The sequence below is a fragment of the Ruditapes philippinarum genome, unplaced genomic scaffold (genome assembly GCF_026571515.1).
Source record: "Ruditapes philippinarum isolate M1 unplaced genomic scaffold, ASM2657151v2 ctg640_1_1_1_1, whole genome shotgun sequence".
Classification (NCBI taxonomy): Eukaryota; Metazoa; Mollusca; class Bivalvia; order Venerida; family Veneridae; genus Ruditapes; species Ruditapes philippinarum.
In genome coordinates this window covers 271698-287889 of record NW_026864289.1, presented here as the reverse complement: position 1 = coordinate 287889, position 16192 = coordinate 271698, and the positions used below count along the sequence as shown (strand labels likewise).

Genomic DNA, 16192 nt, shown 5'->3' with positions numbered 1-16192 from the left:
AAAGAGAAAAACATGTAACCGGCATGTCCTGAAAACTAATCGTCATACAGTTACCTTGGTAACGTAATACCGGCGTGCGACAAAAATTGGGTTAGTTCATTACTTTGATGCATCACGGTATTCTTTAAACACTACATATTAACGTTAAAATTCAGGGAAAAGTGTGTGTACGTATTCCTAAAGTCACTAGAAAATATGGAGTCATTTGCCCTATTGTAAGAGTCGTAAACAAATATTTTTGTGTGGTCGTCAATACTGTAATTACGTGAAAATGTCAGTCGCTAAACGTCTGGAAATACGGATGATCATTAAATTTCGTGCAAATATTGGTAAAACACCAACAGATACCTACAAAGAACTTGAAAGGGTAAGCGGGACAAGTTCAGTGTAACGTAGGCTGGTTTTTAAATGGCACAAACGCTCTGTGGAAGAGAAAGAGAGTCGGTAGACGATGACAACCGGTCAGGCAGACGTCTGTCCGTAATGCCGGCGCATGTGACGACATTTGTCCAATATATTCCGGCACTGGTGGAATATGCTACATGTACGTTGCATAAAAACAATAAAAACTACACAATACTTTGCATCAATCATTCCTCTATTGACAGTAAAACAACTTATAACATAAAAAGCAAATACCACTTTACAAGCAACAAACAATGAATACAATTACAGTAATGAACTAACCCATTTTTTTGTCGTGCGCCGGTATTACGTTACTAAGGTAACTCAATGACAGTTCTTTTACACGACACGCTGGTTACTCGACTTTTTCTTATGTTTTCTTATTTGAGACATATTTCTCTTTCAAGTGATATATATTTTGTTTTGTTTTTATTAATAACTCTCTCGACAATAACTGCAGTGCACGAATTTTTTGGACAACCCTCGTACTGCCTAGTTATTTACCAAATACAACCACCACCTTACATTAAAGCTTTCAGCCAAAAACTTTAACAATATTTTTACTGTTTACTACGTACAATTCTTTGAATAAAAATATGTTTAAACTTAATAATTCTGTAGCATTCAAATATGTTTCAGTGTTTTGAAGACGAGATTGATATACACTTGATGGGGTAATGCTTAAACACTAAACATTATATCAAAATAGCTCTACATAGCAGTAACTTACATGTCAATAAATTAAGCTGTACACATGTTGTACACACATGTTATCTGAGTATAAATCTATGTGTTATAAGAAAACGTTTAAACACGTTACAAGAGAACACTTTGTATGTGAAAATTTTTATTGCGTATATTAATATTACAAACAAAATTGTAAAAAGCAAGAATCAGTTAAAATGTGTTGATATCAACAACAAATCAATAAATCTTATTAGAGATCAAGATATTAGTCAGATATTATATGAAGATATACACATAATTTTAATATAATTGTCATAAAATCATACATGCATGTGAGTACATTCATTTTAAAATTAATCAAATCTATATTAAGCCAAAGTAGATTATTATCGATATCACAGTTATTTGTTTTTGTTATCAAAACAATATGATATGTTTCGAGTACATTCAAAATTACAATTCACAAATTCAAAAATATGAATCATATACAAGCTTAACATTTAAATATCGCTAAGCTGTTTCCTTTCAGTTTTTGCTTCAGGTTATTTTCCAAAATATGACAAAAAAGTTTAATTTAACTAATGTTTATTTCGATAGAAGCACACCAGTAGTTGTATTCTTCACAAACATTATTAGATGCAACTCATTACCAAATCAAACTAAAATCTTTAAAAGTATTTATCAATTTTATTCAATACACCTAAATAATGCTGCCATATTATTTCATCGCAGAGTACATGTCTCTATTGTTTACTTTTTTATAAAGCTAATTTTAGTATTATAGGACAGGATCTAGCTAAAACGTGCAATTACCGAGTGTAATTTCATAAAGAACTCCCTAAATATTTTTTGGAAAGCATTGGGTCATTGTTGTTGTTTGTTTATTGGAGGTGGTTTGATTTTTATAAAGATTTTCTTACCTGTTTCATTTTAAATTTTTTAATTCATTTTTGTTGAATTGATGGATTAAGCATTTTTGATGCAAAGGTTCTTTTAACTGAATTGACTGAAACCATCTACATGTTTACAGTATTTTATATACTGTTATATTTCCTATGTTATCAATATTCCTTTTGCAATTTGTTAACTGCTTCCCGGATTTTTGCAATATCACTCTGATCCGGTTCATCTGTTCCGTTTTCTTCCATCCTTGGTTTACAGTAGATACGAATGATAACTTCCTCGAATGTCTGGGGTAAGAGGTAAGAAACCTAAATATATAAAATAAACAGCATTTCATGTGATAACAAAATATTATACAGTTCGCATTTAAGTGGACATATTACCAGGGCTAACAAGTTTAATGTTGATGCTGCACATCAAAGACGCCACCAAATGATGAGAACAGTCAAAGGTAATGTTCAAAATCAGCCCTGACTATTGTTCTCGGTTACAGTTCATTATTCGAAGCACTAATCATTTTTTCTTCATGTTCCTGGTATGTGCTCGTTGTTTAATAATTAAGTTGCAAATTTTTGTGAAAAAAAATAGAACCTTATGTATAAATTCACAAAGTAATGTCATGTCTGAAATTCTGAAATGTTTGTCAGTTATGACAAAGATTAAAAGGTGTTGTCGGAGCAAAATACATGGGATAACAAGTAAAAATAAAATGATTGGTATACATAAAATCAATTCAAGATAGAGACAGAGGTAAAGCTCTACGTTGCACCGAGAATATGTCCATAAATATTGCGAATTGCATAATGTTCGAATGATTTTGAGGGCGGACTGTTCTGTTATTTTACAAATAGCAAAAATATGTCTGTAATATCAAATAATAGTTATGAATAAATTGTTAAATATAATCAATTCTTAGTTACGTATTGTTTACTTATTTATAGATGATTAATCTACTTGAGTAAACACAAGATTGCATATTTGCCTGGAATTTAGGTATAGAACCACTAAATATAATTTAAAAACTAGGCAAAAAAGAACAATCGTCACAGAACCCTTCAAAATAACCTATTGCAAATATTTGTGATAAATTTTAAACAAACTTACTTTTTCACTCACTTAATCTGTTTTATAACTTAAATGTTAATTATTTTTCACGAATAAGCATACATTTTGCCTGTTTTGCAAAAAGTATTTCCCTTGCAACGGAAGCGCTGAAAAATTTTTTTAGTCATACCACTTGTTCTCTGTCCGAATTTTGTTCCCGTCCTTTGAATTAAGAATGACTGATTGACACGTTATTCATTATAAAATTAGAAAATGATAAAAACAATATGATATTAAAACATGATACTTTCACTTGAGTTAAATGTTTAATTTAATTCCTTAAAGCTCGTTGACATGTGTACATCAGAAAAGCTATTTTTATTGGAAAATCTGAAAACAGTGTGATTTTGTCAAAACAAAAAATGCACAAAAGCAAGACTAAAATTTCCCCCTTTATTGAATAGACGAAGGAACGCGGCGTCTAACAATATTATACTATCATCGTTTAACCCTCAACACGCTTATAACTTGAAATAACTTGTACATCTTTCTATCCGGACAAAACCATTCATCAATATTAGGCAAAATTTCAAAATCAGACTGACTGAATGGCGACCAGAGCCGACAATGATCAGACAGCACATGTATGTCAGCATACCTTGGTCTGCACTGGTTGAATAAATGAATTGAGTACATACTTGTTTCCCCTCAAATTTTATTCCATCATTCGGCTTATCCTTAGTGTAAAATCGCATTTCCTCCAAAGGATTCCGGTCTTTCATTCCGTAGTCTAATCTTACAACCTACAAAGATTGGTATACATGCACAATTTTGATATTTAAAACTTATCGAAATCAACGAAAAAAGCCTCCCCCCCCGCAACAAACAAACAAACAAACCAACCATATATACACGCAAATTGCATACTCGGTTCGATTGTGGTTGTTTATGAAAACTAATGAAAATTTGCAATATTAAGGCAGGAAGCAATTTTTACTAAAAGAATGACGTTATCAAAATATCTTGGTGAGCCGAGTAAGATTTTCGTCTATTCAAAGCTTATTAAATCATTTTTATCATGAATTAACACAAGTAGAATAGTTAATCATGCTGAGAAACGTGCAACAATATATAATAACCAAAGTAATTAAGAATATTAACTTTTGTAGATATAACTGCCAATCTCAAAGCCTGCCTTTAAATTAAAAATACAAATGATATACATCTAGCACTTTTTTATTTAATTAAAAAACTAAAGGCTAATATTTATGCGATTTATTTTCCAACCTCAAAGTGCTAGCATAATCAGTTCAAAGTGACATTATGCACATGCATTTGTACTCAAGTTCAGCGGAATCAGTAAAATTGAGTAAAATATTTCAAAAGATTGATTTTTATAGTCTTGATTCATCAATGCTTGATAATGAATAATGTAATTTTTCTTGCATAGTAAGATATAAATGTGAACACAATAATGACCAAATGTGAAGTTATTTAAATTCTTACGTATGTCAACTCATCATTTACGCTCAAAAAAGAATTTACGTATAAACGTTGTTTTTTTTTTTGAGAAATGAAGGTTCCACTCACGTCATATTCGATCAGGTCCTTAACAGGGAATTTGTCTTCGCCTTGTAAATACCTGTTTATGCCATTCCTAACCTGGTCTAAATTAAACTTCTCTGTCTGAATAATTATTAAAGAATTATATATTTTTTCGTCTGAATAAATTGCTTAATTAGATTAATTATTTGTTACATTATTTAAAAATACTTACTTTAGACAAAAATTTAATGATGATTAAGCAAAGTATATAATTATGAATATTATTTTCATCAGATAATCTTTTTAAATACAAATCATAATCTAAAATTTATATATAATTGAGAGAAGCCTTTCAGAAAGAACTTATATTTCTTTAACTTTAACTAAACGATATTATAATAAAACCGTTGTTTACCGGAATGTGCAATTCTGACACAAACTTGTAAAGGTTCCTCTTGTAAATGTTGTCGAGTATTTTCTTAGCTTTTGTAGGATCCTCTTTACCAGCTTTTTTTAATGGTGTAACACTTAATAGAGGATTTAAAATGGTAAGGATCATGTCATCTGTTAGAAGTGTAAACGCTTTCGTGTCGTCAACTGCTTCTGAAATTCTACAAATTCGCTATATTCACTTAGATTTCAATTAAAGTGTAGATTTTTACAGGCTTATATAGTATGAATATGTAAAAATGTATATATCTTAATATTGTATCAACTGTTTTTGTCAGTATATTGGAAACAAAATATATCTCAGATATTCGAATTCTAACTGTGTTCGTGGTTCTGCAGTAGCAGCACTAACAACATCAGTTTCCTCACACCTATAAGGTTATATCAACAATCTTAAGGCCGAAAATAGAACGAAATAAAATGTGATGTTGTTCTGTCTTTGGTCCTACGTTTTATGACCAATAGTGTTTGTTTTGGGCCTAAAAATCAATAGAATCTTGTAACCTTTGATTTAACATATCCATAAACTTTATGTTTTACCTCTTCTCAGCAATTTCAATTTTGTCATCTGCATCCTTAAGGGCGTCACAAATCCTGAAAATTTAATGCAATTTTGACAAATATTACTAATTCATAACCTAGTCTCGCAAACTGAGCTTAACATAACCATTTTTAACTGCATATCTGTATAGAGACACTGTTATGCGTCAATTCTAAACAATACATGTTTTTTTCCTTCCACAAATTCATGAAGTAAGTAACATTTTCATTGCAGCTATATGTTGTAAATTTTTATCCCCAAATTTGTAACCAAATTTAATACATATTATATTTTATGTTTTCACTATGCATTAAAGTAAATACGAATATGATGTAAAGCTCATACACTGAAAGACATTTTTAATGTTACACTTGTCAAAATGTTTTATACACATCGGTAAAGAAATCATTCTCAAATTACACCAAGAAATGTTTACTCATTTTCCAAAATCATGTATTCATGACGGATGATCATCACATCATGTGAACAACCTTTAAAATCCTTATAACCATAAACAATTATTAACGCAGGTGTTGCTAAGAAATGTTTTTTTTAGTGTTTTTAAACATATACTAGTAACGAACACATGCGAAGCAGAGTGTGTTTATGTAGATATGCCGTCTGAAAAAGTCCTCCTTGTGTAAAACTACTATCAACCATGGCTTCCCCTTTAAATATAAAATTAAGTTTCGATTAAAAAAATACATTTTATCTTTCTTGTATTTGTTAATTGTCGTTCAAAAAAAAAAAACACATACCTTTTGAACAGCAAAATTATTTTATTATAACGAATAATGTACTTTTTTAATTAAAAAGAATTAAATGGAAATTAAAAAAAATGGCTTTTTATCCTTTTTTAATTTTATAGGAGGCATTTTAATTTTTAAATTAAAAGAATTTTTATTCTTCAGTAATGCATGTTAAAAATAAAAATAAAAAAAAAACCTAAACTAAGTATCTTATCACGGTGAACTTAAATTGTTTTTAAACCCCAAACTTTTCATAGGGTTTTATACTTTAGGCGATTGACTCTTAGGACTCAAAAGTTTCTATTTTTTTTTTGAGGGGGGGGGGGGGGGGGGGGTGCGAAACAAAACAAAATTCTCACTTTTTCCCTGTAGCATATCTGTTTCCTGGCAAACGTTCTCTCTAAACCGTTGCATTTCAAAACTCGTGCAGTAGCGAAACATCGATTGCCGTCGAAATGTATCTTGATACCCAACATGTGACTATCACGTGCTAGATAGTCCCACCTATCTACATCAATTCCGTTTCTCTTGTTAGCTACAATCTAATTATTAAAAAACAATATCCTTTTTGCTTTTTTTATTATTCGTCTGCCTTAAATTAGTCATTAAAATGATGAAAAAACACAAACATATGGATATTGTCAAATATATTCATTTTCAGTACTAAATCGACTGTTACATTTCTCCATTTATTTTTCAGTTCTCTAACTATCAGAGTCTTTCAAACGAATAAAGTTCAAAGTCATGTTGAGGAAATATATTCATGAGTAAACGAATCGCTCAAAACAATGAAATAAACCTAGAACCATAGAAGTAACTTCACTGTACATTGCATGAAAACTGTTCGGTATTTCGGTGTTATAGCGGATCATTATTTGATCACTCATTTAGAACGAAATGTGATTTTACAGTTGGATGATTTTTTTTTGTTTATCGCATGCCGCGTTGATTGAATTATTGAATTGATTGAATTATTGAATTGATTGTCCAGGAACGAGACCCTTGAAATGGTAATGACAAAGTTTTTTTTTTTCAATTACAAAAATAGAAAACACTTATAGAGTTTTAAATTTCATTCCGGTTCATATTTAGTGTGTTCGATTTCTTTATTATTAACAAGTAAATGTCTTGGAAAAGCTAACTGTCCAAGTATTGTTTTAGTATGATTAAACCATCATTTCCGAATGTAATCGCCAGAGCATCCTCCAACTCTAAAAAAACGCCTCAGAGGGGCTTTGACAGTTGGCGTGTAGAGTCTTAGAAACACTGGATGTGCGTCCACAGTAAGATTTGACTCAACTTGCGCAAATTTTCTTCAGACATATCAATTTTGGTTTGACTATGGGGACAATAATTCAGATGCATATTCTATCTGTGGTTCTTTTAAAATACAAAACTTACCTCAAGATATGCATTACCTCATACATATAGCTTTTGTTTTCCCCTCTCCCTTTGTATGGCCACGTCTGAAATATATTTTCTTTAAAGTAACATAAAAAGCAAAAGCTGGCATATTTTTATCAACTTTTAAACTGGTTTTTAAACCCTTTTGTTTCATATTATAAAATATTAATTTTATTATTTTAAAAAAACGTGAAAAATTTTTCCAAACAAAAAATAAAAAAAAGTAATACTCATTTTAAAAATAACGTAAGACTTTTTTCAAATATGGGGACAAAATACAAATACAAATTAAGAATATGTTTCATATACTTTACCGAGATGTTTAAGTATCATCACGATCTCTTTTATTCAATATATCTCAAAGAGAAATAAACATGCAATTAAAAAATAGACAACAAGAACAAAATGTCAGTACGCTTCTTTTCTCAATATCCTCAGGAGGTACATCGATCATTTCTTTGATAAAAGTAAAGTCATGTTCTTCGAACCCCTGAAAGTCTGGTATGTTGCACTCTCCTAAAATCTTCTGAATGTCCTTTTTAAGTTCTCCACCGTTACTGTCCAACATATCCTCAAACATTTTCCTTGCCATGGCTTCATGCTGTTAAAGGAACATGAAACATTTTGCAAATTTGTTCGTGTGTTCCTATCATGCGTGTCTTTGGGGATTTTATCTCATATTATAGCATAAAATTGGCTATTTTCCCCTCTTTTACCCATGTTATAACGGGACCAAAACCATGTGTTTACATAGTCACGCGCTCTTGTTATAGCCCGGTTTCACCTATGCGCAATACATACAGGGCCCAGTAAACAAACAAAACAAAAGATGACGATTTGGCCTGTTTGCCGAAGAGTCATGCGCTCTTGTTATATTGAAATTTATTGATTCGAGGGCCTCAGTCGCATATTCAAGTAACTATGCCGGAAAAACGGCGTATAGACATCGGTGCTAACCTTGGTTGTCGCCCTTTCTAAGAAACGGACAGTTGTCAATGTAAACAAAGACAGTAGAATCTACCTGTCATTCAGTTTAACACTCCGATTAACTTACAAAACTAGATAACACAAAATTAATATGAGAAAATGTTTTTTATTTATGTTAATGTTGATAAATGCTCTTTATATTTCTTTGATAGAATAATGCTTAGTGCCTGATTTTTTTATAAACTTGTTTGCTTGAAAAAAAAAACGATTCTGATGTCACTGATCTTTTTTCTACCGTCAATCTGAAATCATTCTAAGAATTTCTGAGGGTCATTATTTGTCTTGGGTAGAGGGTAGAGTAATGTAACCTTTTTTTTTTCTTGATGATATCTTGATAAATCTCCAAAGGCCAAGCTTTGTTAAATTAATTAAAATTCAAAATTTCGTTCGGTTCCGAGAATTTTCCAAGTTGTTGGCCCCGGAAAAATGAAACGCATACGTAAAACATAGAATCGGATAAATACCGTCCAAGCACAAGACTTTAATGTAATTGTGTTTTGTATAAACTATACATCACGAATCTGTTTGAAAATTTTAAGCTATAATAGCGTCAACGCACGTTTATTTCGTGTTATAAAGTCTGCAGAGTCCCTCGGAACTGTTGGAGCCCTCGCCCTACCGGGCTCGGGCACCAACCGTTCCTTGGGACTCTGCAGACGTTATAACACGGAAAAACGTGCGTTAACCCTATATTGTGTTACCTATTTACTTTCTTGACCATTTGGTTTCTAAGACCAAATGCTAAAATTAAAATACTATTCAAACAATATAACAATTTAGACACATATAAAAAAGTAGCTATTGAAAAAAACAATATGCCCTGCCACATGATGATAATGAGCATATCTGATATGATTAGAATACATTACCTTAAAATACTTGCTTTTGTCTACCGCAGGCATAAACCTTTTTTCAAACACATGCGAGAACGGTCCTTGGCCTAAAAGCATGAAACAGTACATTTAGCCTTTACCTGCATTCTATCACTGCTAAAACTCATATGAAATCAAAATATTTGAATGTATCAATGTTGCTAACTGTACAAGTAATATATCTATTACGATAATTGTAATGACATTGTAAAGGTTCAACAACATAGATCTGGCATTTCACATTACAACCATTGGCAATAGTATCCTAGTTAAGTATAAAAGTCAAACAAATTGGAAAACATTCACTCGTACTTGCATTATTAAATAATGAGTAGGGCAATTCAAACTATATATGTTAATATTACAAAAGTTAAATAACAACATCAACGGAAAGAAGACCTGCCTAGATCATGACAAAGTCCTGCTATTTCCACACAAAGAATGTCCCTCTCTGTAATGTTTTCTTCTGGTTGGTGTTCTTTGATAGTTTTTAAAAGTTTTCCAGCCAGATAACTTACCCTGTGTAGATAGAGTTTCCTCAATTACAACAATAAATGTAAAAAAAAATTAAACGAGGTATTTTAATTTCTTTACCTCTTAAACATTACAACAAGTTAAAAAGGTTTCCTGCGGAGAAAAATTATAATAATTTAAACATCAAATATACAATTTAAGTGTGTGTGGTTGATCCTATATATTGTGTATCCAAAGAGCAGGCTATCCAGACTTCCAAGCACTTTCAAATTTGTGTTTTATTTCATTTAACTTGTTTCAACTTAGTTGAAACAAGATAAGGTTCCATGATAACCGCCATATGAACAAATCTGCAGATGTTTCAAAATTCCAAATTGTACCAGTTCGTGTTACATGTTGGATTCTGCTTAAGCCGGTGCTAGGGGACGTGGACCGTAGTTTACACTTGACAGTACCGTCCATGAACAGGCTCAATCAAACCGAGCCTGCAACATTTTCAATTTTGCCGTGTTGGGCTTTCTTTAGGAATTCTTATTTTCTCTATATCCATGCCACATCAGCATTGTTTGTGCCGTGTGGAGGCTGTAGAAAGTCACCCCGTACATTCAACCAGAGATGTTATATTTCCGTTCCTTAAAGATCGTTCAGCACGGCTTTATTGTTGTACTTGTGGTAATTTAGTCATTTCTATTCGGCTATTTTCTTGTTGGGTGGTTCCAGTATTCCTAATTTGAATACTGTTGAATCATCCTTAGGATATGTGGCCTGCTTTTGAAATTTGTCTTTTAACGTATTATCTGTGATATGCAGGCTTCATAACCTCTGATCCCCTTTCAAAATTCCATTTTATTTAGTTCCGCTCAATGTTTTCTAGTTAAGGGCACATGCATTTTTTTACCTTGGGACCATATGCTGCTTTTCATGGAATGGCACTTACGTGTGACATTTAAGGTTCCATGCATGATAACCGCCATATGAACATATCTGCGGATGTTTCAAAATTCCAAATTGTATCAGTTTATGATATATGTTGAATTCTGCTTAAGCCGGTGCTAGAGGGCGTGGACCGTAGTTTGCACTTGACAGAACCGTCCATGAACAGGCTCAATCAATCCGAGCCTATACATTTTCAATTTTGCCGTGTTGGGCTTTCTTTAGGAATTCTTATTTTCTTAATAATATTTGATTATTCTTCAAGGGGACTTCACTTAGGTTTTTTTAAATGATGGAACTAGAAATATATTTTTGAGATTCACGTTCCATTTGATGAAGGTCTAGACCAAATATTTGTGCATTATTTCAGATAATTTGCTAACTCCGTTTTTCAAGACAGACATAGGCTATGATAAAAATAGCTCAAAAATACACATTTCAAATTATTTCTGAGTATATTTCTTGATCATCTTTTTTCATAATTTTCTTTTTCAAGTGTCCCAGATAACCTTTGTCAGAAATTTAAATTTTATGATTTTGGACTTTTACTATACCTTTTTGAAACTACCATGTGTTCATGAAGTATACATGTTATTAACTATACAACGTTGATTTACTATTCATGTACGGGTGACAGATCACGTGCATCTCCATGCTTCAAAAATTAAATCCATTCCAATATACCTGTGGACTGCAAAGACCGTCATCGTAGGTACTAGATAAGACCAAACGTGGTAAGTAAAACTATATTATCCATTTTAAATTGCGTTCGGACTTTTATTTATCTTTATTTTTGCGAAACTGCTATAATAATTATTTTGCGATACTATTCACTGGTAAAAAGATAATATTTAACATTATACATCTATGTATCAGTCATTAAAATCCTTCCGAAAATGTACTTACCCAATTGAGTGTTCAAACCTATTATGGCTTGCTCCAGGATATACTAGGTAGCATGCGTCTAGCTGTTTGATGTGTCTCAGTCGCTGAAACTGAGGCGTATCCATTATGCGCACGCATACCGGATGTATTTCCATTGTCCCATGAATCGGATCGTTGAATATCTAGCAAAATGAAAAGATGTTTGCAATCTCTTATTATCTCTCTTATTGTGTTGACATTAACTAAAAAAATTCTGCGATTCAAAGTACGTCTGTGTTTACCATTACGACTCCGTTATAGCACATACAAGGGGTAAATTAACCACTTCAAAATGTGTATGCTACGGTGTTTTTACGCAAGTTTACATACCTTATTAAGCATTGAAAGAAGTTAATACGAAGTATTTGATGGTGTGGCTATCACTATCAAAATATTTACAAATATACTTATTTTACGAAAATGAATAGAAATAGAAAACTATCAGAAATTTGTTTATAAATGAGCACTATATCAAAAAGATAAAAATAACATTTTCTCCTAGAAGTTATACACTAGGATTTATAAAACACCTACTAGTATTTTATTAAATCGACACAACGTGAAATTTGTGGGGTTTTGATAGCAACATCAAAAGTTAAAGCATACACATCTTCTGAGAAAGTAACATATGAATCGGTCATTTTGGACAAAAAAAACACGGTGACTATAAAATCAACAAAGTACAAATGTTGCTGCAATGCAGCTATTGAAAAGCTCCGCGCGCAAAATGCGCTCATTGCAGATACCTTTCCAAATCAATCCTACGCACATGCAGGTCATGGTCTATTCAAATTAAGTTATTGTACATTATTCCTGATGTTTTGTAAATCACTTTTGCATAATTTTACTTATCGTATGCACTGTCTATGAGCGAGGGGCCAGGTATTTGATATTAAAAAATATGGTTACACTGATTGCCTACCTGGTAAGGAAAGTAATCCAAGACTTACAAGACTTGCAAATGTAGCATGACAGTAAGGCAACATTGTTTTGTTTGTGTCACTACTGGAGTCAGTAATAAAAGATGATAAAAAACATTTTCTTTTTAACCTATTATGCTACTCATTTTCTACACATATCAACAACTAATCACGGTAAGTAATATAAAAATCCATATGTAAATAAGCCCTCAAAAATTTTTTATTGACTTTACTTTTCAAAATGTCCTTTGCTTGTTTCGCGGCAAATGGTTTATCATGATATAACGAGAGAAAAAAATGATGCAAAGCATCAAACGATGTCCAAGCAAGAAATGCAAACTAGTAGACACCTGATGACTAGATATTCTTATAAAGTTGTCAATGGTTAATTGGACCAGAATTGTATATCATAGATAAATGGGAGAACAAAAAAACTCGTTTATCATGAACTTTGGTAGTCAAAATGAACAGTCTGTATTTTTTATTATAATTGTTACAAATAGTAACAAAAGAGACTAATATAGTACTATAACATGCATTTTTTTGTCAAATTAAAAAAAAAATGTCCATTAATACCTAGGATTTAAGATACAGTTGTTATATTTCAAGTTCCAGATAAATACCACTGGATTGAAAAAATGGGATGAATTTCCAAAAGACCAAATTCAGGAATTATTGTTTGTTATACGCAGTATATGGTGAAACATTATTTTTTATTAATATAATGGAAGACTGTTACCTGTAACTGAGACATTTATGAGGAAATTCACTGACATCATGTTCGTGGGAGTCAAAGATATAAAAGCTACTTGACATTGGTGATATATAAAAAGCCATTGTTAATTGATTTATTGGGAGATCAATCTAATATTTTGTTGAAAACCATCTGTGTTTACATTCACATAAACCCATAACACCCCATGTTCAATCTGCAGACGAAAGTTTCTGGTGTTTAAATATCACAGTTTTAGCCAAATCAACATTCCACTCAAACCACCATAAAACTGATTGCCTTCAAACAAAATAGAATCAACTTCTTACAGAAAAATTTCGAAAAACACGGGTCAATTTAAATATTCACAGTAAAAAATGTCAGAATTGCAATCAGGGCCGTAAAAAAGATAGGAGCTATATATCGGAAAGAACCTACGGAAAAGACAATTTCAAAATGATAATTGTTTTCGATAAATTTATAAAGAGTGCAATTTATCGTTGAATATGATTGCATTTCATTTCCTGCAAAATCCTCCAGTTCGTAATTTATTATCATAGCGCGACCCGAATGGCCGTTTCGTTAAGACTAAAACTACTTCTATAAATAGAATTTCGGACTTTCACAATGTTAATAGCTATTCAAATTCATGTAAAGCAATCAATGCATACATAATCCACTGTGTAATACAAAATAATAAATAATTTCCTGTAGATGATACAAATGCAAGAAACAAATTACCAAATTTAAGTTGATTTTTTGTTTTGTCTATAATACTGCTTTCGGCGTGAATTTGTTCTCGTTCTCAATCATTAGAATGACATGCTGCAAATCGCCGAAGGGGAAACCAATATTTGACTTAAATAATATAAATCGGAAGGAGTTTTTGATTCCGAATTTATTCTTAGCTGTAAATCGAAGAAATTTATTGATAAAAATCGGGTCCATGGACAAAAAATATAGTAAACACAAATAGCTCCGCGCCTGTGGGCGCGCAGCAATAATGAAAATTGATGATTAATGACAAAATGTAACCTCCCTCACACCCTCTTAACCTTGCTCACCTTTGCAGCATTCTATAAACAGGAAATTGTATAAATGAACAGTTATTGCGACAATTTCATAAATATCTTTTTGTAAATTTCCCAATTGCTAAAATACCTTTCTTTTCATGAATATGTTATTTGGCCAATCTGGTTGATGTTGCTGTTCAAGATTCACTGAACTGTTTTCATCCCCTTCAGCTGCCATAGTTTTGTCTGTAACGTCAACATTAAAGCACATAATGCATTGGTTAAAGAACGTGTTAGATTCTTATTACCTGAAGAAAGTAGTGCTGAATGTATAAAAATTGCGAAATTTAAACAAAGTGGTATTTTTACTTCCATACAAAATACTTAATCTGTATAATTGTTCCACTTGCCAAAAACCAACAGAAACAAACGATGATTCAGGTTATTGGCCAGTGAGTGTTTTTTTTTGAAACTGTAATAAAACACTAGAAATGAAAAGCTTTCGAGAAATAATTATAAACGCATATCTTGGCATATTGGGTCTTTAACATGTTTCATTAACATGACTACATATTTCACAATGAAATTCAATCAACTGGACTATATATAATTGTGTATTTCTATTTTGTGTTTCATGACTGAAAATATATTTAAGCTGATATAAGCGCAATACCTAGAAATCAATATATGTTAAGAAAAAGCTACATGATTTTTTTCTCTCGAAAATAATATTAAGATACGGAGGATGTTTCAATTTGTTGTAAGTTAAGCTATTATTTATTGACTGATTCTGTGAAAGAATTTGTTATCATTATCTACTGTAATCAGATGGAGCAATGTGGCGATACCACGGGACCTTTAAGATACAGAAAACGCGCCTTATTGTCCAATTCAAGTATGTTTTTTTTATCAATATCTTTGATGTTACCCAACCGATTTTTACGAGATATCCGTAAATATTCAAACTACCCACGTTTTTTTTTTATAAATTAAGAAAACCCCAACATCATTTCTGAAAATATTTGAGTTCAATTATTTTTCATATATGCGATACACTTCTGAAGTTTAAAGCAAGTCCTCTGTTCTTTCTTGTCGTTTGAAGGAGATATATGTAATAAGTAGATCTATTATAGAGTTACTATTGCCAATTTGTCTAATTATGAATTGCAGTTTTTTGACATATTAAAGCTATATTAAGATGATACGGAGCACGTCGTTTTTATTCTGATCAAATGTTATTTATATGAAATATTGCTCATATATCGTGTTTTTCCCTTAAAGCAACACAAATTTCGAATACAGGGATACCTATGAGATAACATTGTACGGTTTGAAGTTCTAGTTTTCAGAAACCATAAGAGATGCTTTGTATAATGGCATATGATATTTTAACTCTCATTGTTCAAAATATAGATTGGTCGAAATATTATCTCGATGTTTTCAAACAGTACTTGATATTGTAAAAATGTGGTCTAAACTTCTAAATTATAAGCTCGACTTGTGTGATCACTGATAAAAAAAAATACTTGAATCGGGCATAAAATGCACATGTTCCGTATCTTTATCGTGAAACAATAATAAATTTGAGACTTTCAGCTCGGTATTCATTTCAGTATGTGTGTCTTTAGA

General features: G+C 31.6%; 1 protein-coding gene across 1 annotated transcript; it reads right to left on the bottom strand.

Moving 5' to 3' along the window:
* Window positions 1-1285: 1285 nt before the first annotated feature.
* On the bottom strand, window positions 1286-14805 carry LOC132725073 (deoxynucleoside triphosphate triphosphohydrolase SAMHD1-like). Its single transcript, XM_060710066.1, has 9 exons — window positions 14712-14805; window positions 11901-12061; window positions 9991-10106; window positions 9585-9655; window positions 8144-8329; window positions 6684-6866; window positions 4630-4725; window positions 3738-3842; window positions 1286-2303 (listed from the first exon to the last, which is right to left on the bottom strand). The coding sequence occupies exons 1-9, from the start codon at window positions 14799-14801 to the stop codon at window positions 2154-2156; spliced, it is 1158 nt and encodes a 385-aa protein (XP_060566049.1). The 5' UTR covers window positions 14802-14805; the 3' UTR covers window positions 1286-2153.
* Between the last annotated feature and the right edge of the window lie 1387 nt (window positions 14806-16192).

Bases quoted from the DNA above. Each gene is read 5' to 3' on its own strand.
- LOC132725073 (XM_060710066.1), bottom strand. From the start codon at position 14,801: ATGGCAGCTGAAGGGGATGAAAACAGTTCAGTGAATCTTGAACAGCAA. The intron at 8,330-9,584 runs GTAATGTATTCT...TTCCTTTAACAG, and splicing joins ACAAAAGCAAGTATTTTAAG to CATGAAGCCATGGCAAGGAA. The intron at 4,726-6,683 runs GTGAGAATTTTG...ATAATTATTCAG, and splicing joins AGATATGCTACAGGGAAAAA to ACAGAGAAGTTTAATTTAGA.